Below are 18,335 nucleotides of genomic sequence, written 5' to 3' on the forward strand. Positions count from 1 at the left end.
ATCTGAATTTAAAGCTTAGCTCAATTACTACTGCTGGTGACATTAAGCTCAGAATTTAATGTTTGGGTTTATTTCTCAACTGTGTGATGATAATCGTACGACCTTCCTCACAAAGTTGGTGACCACGGGAAACACATGCAGTTGAAAAGCTGAACAGTGAATCAATTAAGCGGATGAGCTCTAAAGCCACACTCCTTGAGGTCGAATCCTAACGCTGCCACTTACAAGCTGTGTGACCTCAGGCGTGTTACTTCCCCTCTCTGTGGCTGTTTCCTCACCTACAAAATGGTGGCAATAGCATCTCTCTTACAGAGTCATGACAAGTAAAGGAATTAATATACAAAATGAGCAGAGTGGCACCGTAAGTGACTTCTAACCTTCAGAAAGAGCATGTTGGTGAGGCCTAGAACAAGTACAGAAAGTGGGCCACAACTAAGCCTTCAAGTTCCAACCAGAAGTACAGGGGGGTTTTCACGTGCACTACTTGTGAGCCTGAGAACTCGTATGAAGACACCTTATGCTCACAGAACAGAAGGTTGATTAGATTGCTGACTACCAGAAATGTACAGTGGGAAAAACCAGGGAGGTTGGTTTTAGTGGGCTTGAAAATGGGGAAGTGTTTTAGATTTGCTAGGAAACTGGCAGCTGTTGACAATTTCAGAGCAGAACAGATTGCTAAAGGAAGAATTTAAAGTTGTGTTGGCAAACCAGGGGACTGCTGTTGGATAGGCAACACTCAGGGTCACACCTGAAGTGGTAAAAGACGGTGTTTTCAAAGGGCCTGAGCGTGATGCTCCTCCTCAGTCTGTATCAAAGCTGTCCAACAGAAATATCTGGTGAACTTCACATGTAATCTTAAATGCTCTAACAGTCACATGAAAAGCATAAGAATCAGGTGAAATCAATTCCAATAACATTTTGTTTAACCAAATAAATTCATAGTATTATCACTTCAACATATAATCAATATTTTAAAATGTTGAATGTAATACTTCATACTTTTTTAAAAATTAAGTCTTTGAAATCTATTGTGAATTTTATACTTACAGCACATCTCAATTTGAACCAATCATATTTCAAGTGCTGCATAGCCACAACTGCCTTGTGGCTACTATGGACAGCACAGGTCTATAACAAATCCATTAAATGCTATTTCTTCCCCTTAGATTTTAGAAGTTCAGAAGAGTAAAATGAAATGCCTAACAATGAAGTCTGCTTACAATGTAGATTATCTGAATACTAATCATTTGCAAAGAAAGAGCTAAAAGTATCTTTATGAAACAGGTTTGGCAATGCCAAAGATCTGCCCTTGTTCCCTTTGCAACGAGCAGTGGGGACTCAAGGTTCTTATTTGTAAACAATTACAATAATCATATTTTATTGCTTCCTCAAAGGGTAATTGCAAATTTCAAAGGTAATAGTACTTGAAGAGATTTAGTAAACATTAATTTGCTTCACTGATTAATTTCACAAATACTGAATATGCTGGATAAGGACAGAACCACCTTATTTGCCTATGAATTCTGAGCATCAAGCACAGATAAGTACTCAATAAATGTTTCCTAGATTATGAAATACAAAACTAGATAGAAGATAACAAAAACAGAAACCATATAGCAGTTATTAATCTGATTTTTAACAAATGCACACTTATTGTTGAATATGATTTTACATACATTTCCACTTGATCCTTTGCTGTAGGGGATAATTCTGCCTCTGGAGAGGGAGACCCTTCTAACTTTTTGTGAATCTTCTCTTCTGTTATGAAACAAAAATTCAGAATGATTTGCCTTATATCTAAATAATAAATACCCATTTTTTTTCTTTTTTCTTTTTTTGAGACAGAGCCTCAAGCTGTCGCCCTGGGTAGAGTGCAGTGGCATCACAGCTCACAGCAACCTCCAATTTCTGGGCTCAAGTGATTCTCCTGCCTCTCCCTCCCAAGTAGCTGGGACTACAGGTGCCTGCCACAACGCCCAGCTATTTTTTGCTTGCAGCCGGCATTGTTGTTTGGCGGGATAGGGCTGGATTCGAACCCACCAGCTCAGGTGTATGTGGGCTGACACCTTAGCCGCTTGAGCCACAGGTGCCAGGCCAATGCCCATGTTTTAAAAATTCTCAATTAATTTTATTTTATTTATTTTTTTAAATTGTTTTTTATTAAATCATAACTTTGTACATTGATGCATTAACGAGTTCAGGGTACTGCTTCGATATACAATGTGAAATGCTTACATTGAACTAAGTTACACATCTATCACAATTATACTCATTTTCTCAATTAATTTTAAATAGAAATGACAGACTTTCGTAGCTTAAAAAGAACTCTTTATCAGTATGTCTTTTTAATAAAAATCTATTTCTTCTTGTGCTAGAGGGAATTCTCTGGCTAAACCGCATTAGTATTAGGCTCCCATCTCAGCACTGACACACTGCTATAGAGGCACTTAATTAAGAGACAAATGTCCCTTGTGTACTTATTAATTAAACCAGAAGGAGAGAACATCTGTTTAGATTCCAAAAATATTTTCTCACAAAATTCTGCACTCATGGACTTTATACTGACTCATCTTGACTAATATTCTTTTTTTTGACTAATATTAATCTGTAAAGAACAGTCTCTATATTATAATGATAACTAGTTCTGGTACTTAACATGGAGGTGAGCTAGGGCTGTGTTTCAAATAAAATAGAAAAAGGACTATACTCTCAGCTTAGGATACTTTAATTGATTAAAAACAAACAAAGAAGGCGGCGCTTGTGATTCAGTGAGTAGGGTGCCGGCCGCATATACCGAGGGTGGTAGGTTCAAACCCACCCCAGCCAAACTGCAACAAAAAAATAGCCGGGCGTTGTGGCGGGCACCTATAGTCCCAGCTACTCGGGAGGCTGAGGCAAGAGAATCACCTAAGCCCAAGAGCCGGAGGTTGCTGTGAGCTGTGATGCTATAGTACTCTACTGAGGGCAACAAAGTGAGACTCTATCTCTAAAAAACCAAACAAACAAAGAAAAAAACGAAGTGAGCCCTTAAAGATGCAAGCTCTAGGACTGGTGGGCAGCAAAATGACCATGAAGAGAGGACAAGACAACAAGTGTCCTTGACCTTAACATGTAGGTCTTATTCTTAGGGACTGCAGGAAAGTTAGGAAAAGCAGCTGCATAATATGAGGAGGGTTCATGTGCCAAAATGACTTAATGAGTTTATCACATCTGTCTGTCCAAAAACTCTGAGAGTCAAAATAGAAGTTCCCTTTAAACCTAAAGGAATTACTGTTAACACGTTTGTAGGCCTTAATATCAAAAGGCAAATATTGGGCGGCGCCTGTGGCTCAGTGAGTAGGGCGCCGGCCCCATATGCCGAGGGTGCGGGTTCAAACCCAGCCCCGGCCAAACTGCAACAAAGAAAATAGCCGGGCGTTGTGGCGGGCGCCTGTAGTCCTAGCTGCTCGGGAGGCTGAGACAAGAGAATCGTGTAAGCCCAAGAGTTAGAGGTTGCTGTGAGCCGTGTGACGCCACGGCACTCTACCCGAGGGCGGTACAGTGAGACTCTGTCTCTACAAAAAAAAAAAAAAAAAAGGCAAATATTAGGGGAAAGAGAAGAACACACATCACTCCCAATCTCTGAGCTTAAACTTGAAGATAAAAATGAAACATTCCATATGTCTGAGGGACCTGTGGAAGAAGTGCCTCCTTCAGCAGCAGGGCTCGCGTTGAGTGACTACTGGACTGACAGGGGAGCTGCTAACAGAGCTGACGATAAAGCATGGTGGCGGCCTGGTGATGGACACTCAACACCAAGACTGTATTTTTGTCCTTTTTTCAGATCAATTCTGAGATTTTCCCCTACCCAGGTTCCCTGGCATGCATGCGCAGTGCTCTCGAGGCGGCGCCCTCACCTTGCTTGCTCTGAAGATCTTTCAGTCGGGAGCACAGTTCCTCCACTAAAGTCTCGATGCCAGAGCTCTGCGTGGTGACAACAAAGGACATGTTAGTTACTGCCAGGCACACAAAAATCAGGTGTGTGGGGAGGTGCCTGTGGCTCAGTTGGTAAGGCGCCGGCCCCATATACCGAGGGTGGCGGGTTCAAACCCAGCCCCGGCCAAACTGCAATAAAAAAATAGCCGGGCGTTGTGGCGGGCGCCTGTAGTCCCAGCTACTTGGGAGGCTGAGGCAGGAGAATCGCTTAAGCCCAGGAGTTGGAGGTTGCTGTGAGCTGTGTGATGCCATGGCATTCTACCGAGGGCCATAAAGTGAGACTCTATCTCTAAAAAAAAAAAAAAAAATCAGGTGTGTGTATGTTTTTAATACAAAGGCCTTACAAATTTTCCATATTCCACAATAAATACATGGTCAATATTTAAATAAATACCAGCATTTTAAAATTATAGAGTTGTAGATCCAAATTAGTATACATTTTGCTAATAAAGGATATTAAATGGAACCTACTGATAAAAATGTGAAAATACTCACGCACCTCGCAGAATAGCTTTCATCTTGCTCAAGGGGCAGACTCAAGGGCATAAGTGCCCATCATATGCCCAAAGGTCAGTCACCATCAAAAAGAGTATTAAATATGTGCGTGTGTATATATATATTTTATATATATACATTTGTATATATATAAATGTATTTTTTTTTTTCCTTTTTGAGACAGAGCCTCAAGCTGTTGCCCTGGGTAGAGTGCCGTGGCATCACAGCTCACAGCAACCTCCAACTCCTGGGCTCAAGTGATTCTCCTGCCTCTGCCTCCCAAGTAGCTGGGACTATAGGCGCCCGCCACAACACCCGGCTATTTTTTGGTTGCAGCTGTTATTGTTGTTTGGCGGGCCCGGGCTGGATTCGAACCCACCAGCTCAGTCAGGTGTTTGTAGCTGGCACCTTAGCCACTTGAGCCACAGGCGTCGAGCCAAAAAGAATATTAAATATTTATATGTGAGTAAAGTCTTGTACCAGATATGGTACAAAGGAAAATCACAAAACCTTCGTAGTCCCCCAGGAACTCACAGTCTAAAGAGGGTGATTTTGTTTTTTTTGTTTTTTTTTTTTTAAAGAAACATCAACACTCATGACAGCAACAAAAAAAGCAGACCAGAAAATGTAAGTTAATACTGTGAGTGAATGTGAAAGCTTTGTCTTCTTTTAGGGTCAGAATCAGGGTATAAATCTCCACACAGAATTGAGATAAAACTTGAGAGTGCATGAAAGAATTTGGAAATAAGAAGATAAAAGAGTAAACTTTTACAGAAAAATGAATGCTGAAAATAGGCACAAGCAAATCATCTTTCACTATGTATACTTTTAAACTTAAAAATCCTGTATTTCTCACAAGAATCAATCTTTTACAACGTACAACAAAGTGAACCCAAAGATCAAAGTTTTTAGATCTATTCAGGGAACAAAGTCCTATTTAAATTAGAATCACGGCTCCTTGCCCATAGCTCAGTGAGTAGGGCGCTGGCCATGTACACCGAAGCTGGAGGGTTCAAGCCTGGCCCAGGCCTGCTAAAACAACAATGACAACTGCAACCAAAAAATAGTCGGGTGTTGTGGCGGGCGCCTGTAGTCCCAGCTACTTGGGAGGCTGAGGCAAGAGAACGGCTTAAGCCCAAGAGTTTCAGGTTGCTGTGAGCTGTGATGCCATGGACTCTACCGAAGGTGATATAGTGACACTCTGTCTCAAAAAAAAAAAAAAAATTAGAATCAAGTCTCTTCTGGCGGCTACAGCCTGAACAGATGCACAGGACGAAGCATTCTGCTAACCCGGCACCCTCACTGGGCCTTGGGAGGCTAAAAATAGACCTTTATCCCATTCACTTTCACTCAAAATGACTCAGCACAAGTATCACAGATATCCTAAATAACAAATCTTGACAGTTAACATAGTTTGAGGGGCAAGAAAACAGATTGCTATGAAAATGGTTAACAGTAAACACCTATAGTTATATACTATCCACATTATACCATAACTTTTAAGAGGAGAACAGAAAAATGGACCAGAAGAGCTTTTTCCTTAAAAAACACTTTTTAAAACCATGGCAGATATTAGTCATAAACATTGTCCGAATGCACAATTCTATCAGAAAGGGTCTGCTTACCCTAATGCTCACGGAGGGACGAGTACGGCAATTATATTCCATTTCCTTCAGATCATGAAACCAACACCAGTGTCAGCTGACACCCTGCGCACTGTTCTGTACAGCAAGCCTATGTCACTAGGTTTTTAAACCTAGGGCTAGTCTCCAATGCAGAACACTGAACCTCTAGGGATTATTTAACTTGTTTCAATACTCTAAAATGGACTGCTATTTAATATACCAATCACAGAATGATCATAACAACCTAGTGACTAGATTTTTTCAGTGCTTTGTCTTGGAAACTAGCTACCTACACACTCTTACGTATGAAAGAAATGTATGTATTATACATGAACAAGTAATATACTATTATTTGCTCTTATGTATAAAATATTTTATGTATTTTTTTCTCTTGTATGTAAATAGCAAAAGAAACAAAGAGCTTACTCCTTACTCTGCAAAAGCAAGCTCTACCAAGTAAGTTCCTGTGTTCTCCCCTTGACCAACTGCAGCACCCTACTTATTTTTTTTTGTGTTTTGTTTTTTTTTAATTATGGGACCCCTGAGTTATCATCACAGCAAACTGAGAGGCATAAAGGTACATGCAAAACTGCCAGTGCACCTGCTATCTCCTGGCAGCTTTTATCTAAAGCAGGTGTCCTCAAACTTTTTAAACAAGGGGCCAATTCACTGTCCCTCAGACCGTTGGAGAGCCGGACTATAGCTAAAAAAAAAAAACAACAAAAAAAACTATGAACAAATTCCTATGCACACTGCACATATTTTATTTTGAAGTGAAAAAACAAAACGGGAACAAATACAATCACCCTGCTTCATGTGGCCCGCGGGCCCCAGTTTGAGGACCCCTGATCTAAAGTGTTAATTTAGAGCTGTTAATTTGAAATTTTATTCATCTTCCCAATTATGATATAAATGATTAGTGAATTTCAGTGATATTTAAGTAGTATACTATATCCATAAGGGCATTCTAGAATTTTTTAGTATTCTTATACCAGTATTCTTGTATGTATAGTATCTTAAGAATCCAAGAAAGATTAAATTATACTCACATTTTAGTAACAAGTCGGGGGAAGCACATGCTGTAGGTGAAAAAACGTTAACCCTGTACCACTGCACTCAGGACCTATTTTTCCTAACTGTAAAATGAATAAAAATGCCCACTCACGTCCCAGTATTCAACTCACACATGTAAAAACACTCTGCAAACCATAAAAGCACTCTCAAATTCAAGTTACTCCAAATCTGCAAAGTGACTGGCAAATTTCAGGATCCATTCAGCAAGCAAGGTTCAGAATGCAATGCTGGCTTATCAGCTCTGCTTTACCATGGCCTCATCCAGGCAACCAACAGCAACCATCTGAACCAACTCCGCCCTTCTGAAGTTGACACGCTAAGCGGAGGGGGGGTTCAAGTGAAATGTACTTGGGTTTGGAGTCCTTTGGGATTGGGTCTGAATTCCTGCCCTGCCATCTTCACTGGTCAGCCAAAGGCACGTGTTCCGACCGCTTCCTCTCTCTGAACCCGAGAACCACCATTTGTCGCTCAAGATTCAACCAGGATCAACTAAGATGACCACATGTGAGATACCTGTCAGAGTCTCTGTCACCTTAGTGACTTAAATCTTGGTGCCACATCTGGATTTCACACATTTGTAGATTTAGTGCTTTTAAAATGCCATAAATATTTGAGTTTGAGGTTGGAGGAGTTAAAAGATAATTAACCTAATGCAGATCACCAAACCCCTCTGGGTCCTGCCTGGGTCCCTGCCTGCTCTCTCTCTAACACTGGCACTGTGGCATGGGCTCTGCTCCCAGGCTATGGAGTTACATAATGCTGGAGACCGAGCTTCAGTCAAACACAGGATCTAGTGTCCTGTCACTTCTGAGAGATTCTCATTTGTTCTTGACAGATCCCTGACGTCTCCCATCCCCACATTTCCAATGCTTCTCCACCCTTTCCATGTTTCCCATCCTTCTCAACTTAGGAGCTTAGTTTTATATTAGTGTAAAGTAAACAAGGGCAACGTGACTTACTCTGCCTTGCCATCTCTCCTTACCATATTCAAAGGTTTCTTGGAGTCCTGCAAGGCTGGGTCTGAATTCCTGGCCTGGCAGATTCACCAGGCAGCAAAAAGTGTGGCTGCCACTTCCTCTTTCTGAACATGACAACACCTCTAAGTCCTGACCACCCTCATCAATACAGCGCCATATTAGTTTCCTCACCAGTTAATATTTCATTTAGACCAGATATTCCCTAAATGGACAAATGTTCCCACCCCAACAAGTATGACCACGACCCAGTATGACCCTCTACAGCATTTAAAGACTGGGTCCCTTTGCAATAGCACAGTGGACCCAAGAGCCCTGGGTTTACACTTCGTCCCAGGGTTCAGGGTTCACCGTATGACCCTGTATAACTTACTGACCTATCAAGAGTCTTCATTTCCATGTCCATTTTCTGGTGCACGAACTGCTACTGAATTCCCTGGACTGGTCCCCTAAGGTCTTTTCTCTCCTACTTACCATTTCTGTATCATTTTGTTCTACTTTTTGGGAGATTTCCTATCTTTCAATCTATTGAGCTTTTCGTTTCTATTATCATGTTTATAATTTTCAAGAGACCATCTTGTCTCTTGAATATTTTTTCTTTACACCAACCTCTTTTTTTTTTGAGACAGGGTCTTACTTTGTCACCCTCGGTAGAATCCCCTGGTGTCACAGCTCACAGCAACTTCCAGCTCTTGGGCTTAGGTGATTCTCTTGCCTCAGCCTCCCAAGTAGCTAGGACTACAGGCCACAACGCCTGGCTATTTTTTGTTGCAGGTTAGCTGGGGCTGGGTTTGAACCCACCACCCTCGGTATATGGGGCCGGCACCTTACCCACTAAGCCACAGGTACTGCCCTACGCCAACCTCTTCCTCAGAAAAGGAGTTCTCTATACTTCCACCCACAGAATATAAACCTGCTTGCTGGTGCCTGGCAGCCAGGAAGTGAGAAAAATTTGGGGGGAAAGAGGGGAAATTACCCATCAACTCGCCAACTTTAATTTAGCCTCCCATTTTCTTTCTTTTTTTTTTTTTTTGAGACAGAGTCTCACTTGGTCACCTTTGGTAGAATGCTGTGGTGTCACAGCTCACAGCAACCTCAACCTTTTGGGCTTAAGAGATTTTCTTGCCTCAGCCTCCCAAGTAGCTGGGACTACCAAGCACCTGCCACAATGCCTGGCTTTTTTTTTGTGGCAGTTGTCATTGTTGTTTAGCTGGCCCAGGCCAGGTTTGAACCCACCAGCCAGCGTGTATGTGGCTGGCACCATAACCAGAGTGCTGCGGGCGCTGAGCCTAGTCTCCTATTTTCATTATAGTGCCTCACACTTTCCCTCATGGGTGCCTGGAGTCCTAAAGTCCAGAACCTGTCTTTTTGTTCAGTTTCTTTAAAAAGTGAACTGCCTCAGGGAAAGCCTGCTATTCTGGTGCCCCCCAGTGAATAATGTCTGCCAGCGTTTGCCCCAAGTTTATGCCCTGCCCACAGTGACTGGGCTTCACACGAGACATGAGCAAGTGTGACACGCGCCCTCCTGGAATGCCAACACCTGGCTCCATCTGCCACGTGGACAGAGGTCATAGCTCTGAGTCATGCCGATTGAAGCACCAGTCACATGACAAGAACGACTCTGGATGTTGAGCCCCAGCTCCCATCTGACTGTACCTGCTTGAGACCCCAAGCAAGACAGTCAGAAGAACCTCCCAGCTGAGCCCTAGATTCTATCATTCTCACCAAATCATGAGACATAAAATGGTACCTAAAGATACTAAATTTTGGAGTACTTTGTCATACATCCATAACTAAGGCACAAGCTTCCAAACATGCTGCATTCTACCCTAAGCATGGAGCTCCGCAGAGTTAGAAGATTAGTGGGACGAAGCCCAAGTAGATAATAATGGAATGATTACGGATGATACGATAATCATTTTATTGGGGAGTAAGGGATTAACTTCATACTTTAATGACTAAATAAATGAAGGGTTTAAAAATCTGTATTTATGGCGGCACCTGTGGCTCAGTAAATAGGGTGCCAGCCCCATATACCAAGGGTGGCCAGTTCAAACCCGGCCCTGGCCAAACTGCAACAACAAAAAAAAACAGCCAGGCTTTGTGGCTGGTGCCTGTAGTCCCAGCTATTCGGGAGGCTGAGAAAAGAGAATCGCCTAATCCCAGGAGGTGGAGGTTGCTGTGAGCTGTGACGCCACAGCACTCTACTAAGGGCGATAAAGTAAGACTCTGTCTCTTAAAAAAAAAAAGTGTATTTATTTATCTATTTTTATTGAGATTGAGTCTCACTCTGTTACCCATCTAGACTGTCATGGGTAGCTCCCGGCAACCTCAAACTCCTGGGGTAGAGCGATCCTCCTGCCTCAGTCTCCAAGTAGCTGGAACTACAGAATCCCATCACAATGCTTGGCTAATTCTTTTGTTTTCAGTAGAGACAAGGTCTGGATCTTGCTTAAGCTAGTCTCAAAATCCTGAGCTAAAGCTATTCTCCCGCCTCTGCCTTCCAGAACGCTAGGATTATAGGCATGAACCACCTCACCTGGCCATTTAAAAACCATTTAAAATTTAGCACTAAGTTAATGTTAAGTCAATAAACAAAAGAGCACCAAGTCAAAGGCCTGAGAATATAGCCAACGGTTCACAAACTCACGCCTTCAGTGGTCAAAGTAATAACAATTTTTTTTTTTGGTAATAATAAAATTTTAAAAACACCAAAAACTAAAAAGCTGTTTCTGCCAAGGCACCTATAAGAGGGCTGTGCTTCCATCCTTGAACACAGAAGGATTTACAAAAATTGGGCTGCCTCCAGCTCTCTAGAACATGATACAGAGGAGAAAGCTATAAATATTATCAAGGCTGGACATGGTGGCTCATGCCTGTAATCTTAACACTCTGGGAGGCTGATGCAGGAGGATTGCTAGAGCTGAGGAGTTCAAGACCAGCCTGAGGAAGAGTGAGATCGCATCTCTACCAAAAATAGAAAAATTAGCTGGGCGTCATGGTGGGCACCTGTAGTCCCAGATACCTTGGAAGCTGAGGCAGAAGGACTGCTTGAACCCAAGGAGTTTGAGATTGCTGTGAGCTAAGATGGCATCGTGTGTCTCTAGCCTGGGCATCAGAGTGAGACTTTCATTTAAAAAAAAAAGAAAATCAAATACTTTGTACCAGGGAGGAAGAGATCCAGGGCATAGAGTATACACTCCTAGAATGAGGGGGAAAGAGTTAACATTTGTGACAAAAAGGTAGAAACAACAACATGATCTACCAAGGCCTAGAAAAGAGGACTGTGCTCGGTAGCAGAGCTACATAACGCAGACAGACCGTGATCTGGACTGTCATTTAACTTCTCTGAGCCTCCATTTTCTTATCTACAAAAAGAGGAAATACTTCAACTTGAATTAACTCCGTCAGCTTTTCTAGTTCACTGTAACATCTTGTTGATTCAGGCAGATTGTATGTTTTAATATATGCAGAACAAAGTTCTGTTTTCTACTTTAACTTGGAGATGCCACTTTGCTGATCTCCTCAGATATCTATGTTCCTCCCATACCAACTAAAATTCCTGAAGATACTTTAGGCCAGAAGCTCAGAAAGTTCTGGGTTGAATGACTAGATACTATTTGTCACACCTCATTGACAAGAACAATTTTTTTTTTTTTTTTTTTGTAGAGACAGAGTCTCACTTTATTGCCCTCGGTAGAGTGCCGTCGTGTCACAGCTCACAGCAACCTCCAACTCCTGGGCTTAGGCGATTCTCCTGCCTCAGCCTCCCAAGTAGCTGGGATTACAGCTGCCTGCTGCAACACACAGCTATTTTTTGTTGCAGTTTGGCCAGGGCCGGGCTTGAACCCGCCACCCTCAGCATATGGGGCCGGCACCCTACTCACTGAGCCACAGGCGCCACCCAAGAACAATTTTTTTTAAAGCAGAACTTACAATAGTTATTTTTTTCTTATTTATTTATTTATTTATTTTTTTGAGACAGAGCCTCAAGCTGTCACCCTGGATATCACAGCTCACAGCAACTTCCAACTCCTGGGCTCAAGCGATTCTCCTGCCTCCGCCTCCCAAAGTAGCTGGGACTACAGGTGCTTGCCACAAGGCCCGGCTATTTTTTGGTTGCAGCCATCATTGTTGTTTGGTGGTCCAGGCTGGATTCTCAACCCACCAGCATCGGCGTATGTGGCTGGCGCCTTAGCCGCATGAGCCACAGGTGCCGAGCCACAACAGTTATTTTTCATCCAAGAAGTATGTACTCTCAAGGAGACCACTAATGGGCTATAAAAAAATTCATTTAAGAAAATCTTTCTGATTGGGTACATACCTTTCATCAAATACTTGAGTCTATAAGGCTTTTTAAAAAGTTAAAAAAAAAATCTGGCTTAGGGCGGCGCCTGTGGCTCCAGGAGTAGGGCGCAGGTCCCATATGCTGGAGGTGGCGGGTTCAAACCTAGCCCCGGCCAAAAGAAAAAAGAAAAAAAAAACTCTGACTTAAAAAAAAAATCTGGCTTTGATCTAATAATCTGATGTCTGAGTATACATATTAAAGGAATATTATACATATGCACAAGAATAGGCGGATAAGAGTGTGCTTGTGGAACACCTGAAAGCTCCATTACCAGGAGAACAGATTAAGTAGTTTTACAACTCTCCTAATGGACAACTACTTAGGACTGAAAAGAAAATACAAGATCACATTATCAAAATAGATACATTTGTTAAAATGTTAAAGTAGCTTCAAAATTTATACAATATGGTACTGTTTATATAAAGTTTAAGAACATGCAAAATAATGCTACGTTTGTGTACATCTTCAAACAATATTTAGTAAATGTGCAAAAATATGCACGAGGAAATAACACCAAATTGGTGACTGAGAGGAACGAAGAGGACTGTCATCAGAAGAGGGCCTGGGGTGTTCAACTGCACCCCTACAGCTTGGCCTCTACAGCCTCAGTGACTACACAGACTCACTCTGCAGCCCTCCAGCCCCTTCCTGGGTCTGCCTCCACACGCCACACCCTAACCGGATGCCTATTTCTTATGACTTTCTGCTCACCTTCCTCTCATATTTTTATACCACCCCTCGCACTTCAATTTCCTTTTTCATATCCTTACATTCCAAAATTTGAAAGATTAGAAAATTTCCTATATTGGGCAGCGCCTGTGACTCAGTGAGTGGGGCGCCGGCCCCATACACGGAGCTGGGCGGGTTTAAACCCAGTCCCGGCCAAACTGCAGCAAAAAAAATAGCCGGGTGTTGTGGCGGGCGCCTGTAGTCCCAGCTACTTAGGAGGCTGAGGCAAGAGAATCGCCTAAGCCCAAGAGCTGGAGGTTGCTGTGAGCTGTGACGCCACAGCACTCTACCGAGGGTAATAAAATGAGACAGTTTCTACAAAAAAAAAAAGGAAAATGGTTCATTATCCAACGCTCTCCCCCCACAACAACTCAGCCCCATCGACCCTTGGTGTGCATATTCCACTTTTCAAAACCTCTACTTTGCTCTTTCCCAGGAGGCATTTCACACTTAAATCTTTATTCTTACCCACCCTCCCACAAAAGATGTGCATCTTGGGAGTATAACTGGTGGGACCACAAGTATGGTGTCTTTTACAAGGGTACATGTTAAATTTATTAAGTGTAGAATATAAATGTCTTAACATATCTAACAAAATGCGGTGAAGACTATGTTAACCTGTTTGATGAAAATATTTCAAAAGGTATATAAAACCAGCACTCTGGATTGCATTAATGTACACAGCTATGATTTAAAAAAAAAGAGAAAGATGTGTGTCGCATAGGTTCTTTTTCCTTGGTAAAAATGAACCATTTTCTTGCAGTTGCTCAGACTAAAAAATGAGGCTGTCTTCCTGGACTCCACTCTCTTTCTCTAGCCCACAAGCAATCTTGTTTAGCTCTCACGATTATCTACCTCTGAACCACGGCAACCGCATCCTAACCACGTTCCTTCTCCTGCTCTGTCCTCTGCCTCCTCTGTCCACTCGGCTCGCCCCACTCCGTCTGGTCTCAGTTCCACAGGCAGGACTTGACCAGCACGCCATCAGTGTGTAAGTCAGGCTCTGTTACTCCAAACCCTGCAGCAAGTCATAGCTTCCCAGAAGAAAAGCCCAGGTTTTTCAAGGCCTGCAAGTTTCCTTGAAGGCTCCAGGTCCATCCATATATCCAAAGAGATATATGGCTTTCTTAGGCTTTCTCAGGCAGGGCTGACTGTGACAACACAGCCAATTTGAGCATCCTTAGCTTTAGTAACCTCTGGCTCTCTCAGGGGGTCTGGCCTGCAGAGGGAGCGCTGCATCGATTCCTACAATGTACGTGAAGCATCCAGATGGGTACCTTATGTATTTTAAGTGCACAATAAATGTTATTTATCATTGTTTCCATGTTCTTTTATCACCTAGAGAAAGTGAGATTCAATAGTCTACATGACAGGACACTGCCCTCCCCAGCCCTGCTCTGTACATATCAAAATCTGTAGATGGGCTCAGTGCCCATAGCACAGTATTATGGTGCCAGCCACATGCACCAAGGCTGGCGGGTTCAAACCTGACCCAGGCCAGTTAACCAACTGCAACAAAAAAATAGCTGGGCGTTGTGGTGGGTGCCTGTAGTCCCAGCTACTTGGGAGGCTGAGGCAAGAGAATCGCCTAAGCCCAGGAGGTGGAGTTTGCTGTGAGCTGTGATGCAACGGCACTCTACCGAGGGTGACACAGTGAGACTCTTGTCTTAAAAAAAAAAATCAATTAATTAATCTCCTATGTAGGTCTTCCTTGTTCTTTTTAAAGACAACAGATAAGATTCTACAAAGAAAACCAGGAAGCACAGCCTATAATTTATTAACTACCACATTAATTCCGTTGCTTCAGGCGGTAATTAGAGGGCTCTGTTCAAGTTCTTTTCTTGGCTCCCCAAGAGACAGGCGAGCTGGTTTAAGGATCCATAGCCTGATACACACACAACAGCACAGGGACCTGGAGCAGGGAAATGGGACTTGAGAACTTTTATTCCTCTTTTTTTTTTTTTAGACAATGTCTCATTATGTTGCCCTTGGTAAAGTGCCGTGGTGTCACAGCTCACAGCAACCTCAAAATCTTGGACTCAAGCAATTCTCTCACCTCAGCCTCCGAAGAGCTGAGACAACAGGAGCCTGACACAATGCCTGGCTTTTTTTTTGTTTGTTTCTTTGTTGTTTAGCAGGCTGGGGCCAGGTATAAACCCAGCAGCCCCGGTGCATGTGGCTGTCGCCCTAACCACTGAGCTATGGACACCAAGCCTACTTGAGAACTTTCTATTCATTAATTCCATAATCAACGAGCACCTGGTATATGACTGGTACATTCATTTCCTCAATTTCAATTTAGTAAGATTTTAAAACTCATTATTAGGAAAAAACAATGCAACTGTGGTTTATAAAATCAGAAAAGATAGGACAAACAGGCTCAGCACCCATAGCTCAGCGGCTAGGGCACCAGCCACATACACTGGAGCTAGCAGATTCAAATCCAGCCTGCTGCCAAACAGCAATGACAATGACAAGCAAAAAATAGCCGGGCGTTGTGGTGGGCGCCTGTAGTTCCTGCTACTTAGGAGGCTGAGGCAAGAGAGTTGCTTGAACCTGGGAGTTTGAAGTTGCTGTGAGTTGTGATGCTGCGGCACTCTGCCCAGGGTGACAGCTTGAGACTCTGTCTCAAAAAAACAAACAAACATGCTTTTTTGGAGCTGAATATAAAAATCCCACCTAGGCAAAGAAATGCATTTTTTTCAAAGCAATAACTTAAAAGAATCAAAAATCTCAACAATAAAAAAAAAAAAAAGAATCAAAAATCTTTGCAAACCACTATCCTTCCCTGGTACTGATTCTGCCTAATGCCAACTTCTTCTGAACACACAACATACTTAGCTAGTATGAATTATATACAAATCAAATAAGCTCTAGGAGTAGAGTCAGGTCCACCCTTATGTTTTCATACACTTGGTCCTTTCACAGTTGATTTCAGCTGCCCTTGTTGCTCACTCAGCTTGACCAGTCATTTTGCAGCAACTTTGGTCCTAAGGAGAAATAAGATCCTTTCTCAGAATGAAACTGCCCTACCCATATTTTCTTCCCAACCATGACTCAGCAGCTTCTTTGGATTTTGCTCAAATTTACCGGAACTAACCTTTCACTAAAACACTGTTTACATTTTGAATTCCTTTAAAAACTATAGATTACTTTTATCCATCTACTCAGTATCATGAAGGAAACACCATTTGGGTGACTGTCTAACCACAGTTTTCTCTAGGGAACTTAGACTACCCCTGTGGCTTATCAATCAGGACTGGACGCCTGGCTCAAGCCCAGCCAATTAAAGAGTCTCTCTCAGAGGGTATAGGACTGCAGAGTTCAGGGATCACGCTCAGCTGGAAGAGCCACTCTTGATCATGTGCGCCCTAAATCACCGGAAGTCAGACTTTAGACAGAGAGAAAGACCCAGGCCCACGGAGGGAAGAAAATGAGAGACTGTGAGTCACTACGGGAAGTGACTTTGCCCATCCTACAATCCCAGTTCAGGTCCCTACTAAGGCTGCTACACTTCTAGTACCTGGTTTTAGTAAGATAAACCTATGTTCTTCATAATTGAGTATATTTATTTTTTTCTAAACTAGGCTAATTATGTTCCTACTTATGTAGTCATGAAATGGTAACTGACTAAAGCATATAAACAGTAACTTCCAAATTTCTAATCCATACTTTATGAGATAGAATTAAGAAACTCAGAAGTTTAGGCACAATGGCTCAAACCTATAATCCCAGGACTTTGGGAGGCCAAGGTGGGTGGATAGCCTGAGCTCAGGAGCTCAAGACCAATCTGTGAGAGACCGCATCTCTAAAAATAGCCGGGTGTTGTGGCGGGCACGTGTAGTCCCAGCTACATGAGAGGCTGAGACAAGCGAATCGCTTGAGCAGAAGAGTTAGGGGTTGCTGGGTTGCTATGACACCAGGGCACTTTAATGGGGGTGACAAAGTGAGACTCTGTCTTATAAAAAAAAAAAAAATAGAAAGGGTTAGGAGAGGAAAACAGTTGGAAAGAGGAAAAAGGATGCAATGAAAAGGATAAGCTTTTTAAACAAATAAATATTAAGATTAATTTCAAAAGAAATTCAGCACCTTCTATGTGATAAACACTCGCTGTACTAGGCAATAGGAAACAGAAGAGATGAGTAACTCCCAGCTCTTGCTCCAGTGACCACAGTCAAACAAATAATTATAATTTAGATGTGAAGACCATAACGTGTGAGGTATATGCAAGGTACCAGGAGTACTTGGTCAGGAAACTAGGCTTTCACAGACAATTCTTAATTGGATAAAACCCCAAAGGTGGGGCTCAGCGCCTGTGGCTCAAGCGGCTAAGGCACCAGCCACATACACCTGAGCTGGCGGGTTCGAATCCAGCCCAGGCCCGCCAAACAACAATGACGGCTACAACCAAAAAATAGCCGGGTGTTGTGGCGGGCACCTGCAGTCCCAGCTACTTGGAAGGCTGAGTCAAGAGAATCGCTTAAGCCCAGGAGCGGGAGGTTGCTGTGAACTATGATGCTACAGCACTCTACCCAGGGTGACAGCTTGAGGCTGTCTCAAAAAAAACCCAAAGGTGGGAAACCCTGAGTGAGTGAGTGTTAAAAGGCAAATGCAGAAGGTGGTAGCCAAACACAATTACACAGCTTATCCAACGTAGCAAAGCTGGCTATCTGCACAGCAGAACTTTGAAGGAAGTTTCTGGAAGTCAAAATCCTCTCAATTTGACCTTGCATCCTAAAGTACTTAAACCACACTGTTTCAAATAGTATGGTTAAAGAAAAATAATTTTTTAAGGATTTATGATTTCCTAGCTAACGTAAGAATTCATAATATTTAGATAATCATATTCTGAAATTATTTTATTTCAGGATACCAAAAATATGAGAAATATTGTATATGAAGTGCTAAAAGAGGAATAATACACTCTTGGTTTTTCTAAAAGCCAAAAAGTTTGCTGGACGCAGTGGCTCACCTGAGCTCATGAGTTTGAGACCAGCCTGAGCAAGAACGAGAAAGACCCTGTCTCCACTACAAGCAGAAAAATTAGCTGGGCATCAAGGCAGGCACTCAGTCCCAGCTACTCAGGAGAGGGAGGCAAGAGGATCTCGTGAGCCC

The 18,335-nt window shown here is 42.7% G+C and overlaps 1 protein-coding gene across 7 annotated transcripts in view; it reads right to left on the reverse strand.

Annotated features, from left to right (window-relative positions):
• The window catches only part of KIAA0232 (KIAA0232 ortholog), an 81,185-nt gene that overhangs the window by 25,169 nt on the left and 37,681 nt on the right, over nucleotides 1-18,335 (reverse strand). For all 7 annotated transcript variants that reach the window (XM_053567478.1, XM_053567477.1, XM_053567476.1 and 4 more), the window contains 2 exons: nucleotides 3,897-3,963; nucleotides 1,677-1,758 (listed from right to left, as the gene is read on the reverse strand). In XM_053567478.1, the coding sequence (XP_053423453.1) occupies nucleotides 1,677-1,758; nucleotides 3,897-3,963 (149 nt within the window). The remainder of the gene's footprint in view (nucleotides 1-1,676; nucleotides 1,759-3,896; nucleotides 3,964-18,335) is intronic.

Source organism: Nycticebus coucang, chromosome 17 (genome assembly GCF_027406575.1).
Source record: "Nycticebus coucang isolate mNycCou1 chromosome 17, mNycCou1.pri, whole genome shotgun sequence".
In the NCBI taxonomy this organism is placed as follows: Eukaryota; Metazoa; Chordata; class Mammalia; order Primates; family Lorisidae; genus Nycticebus; species Nycticebus coucang.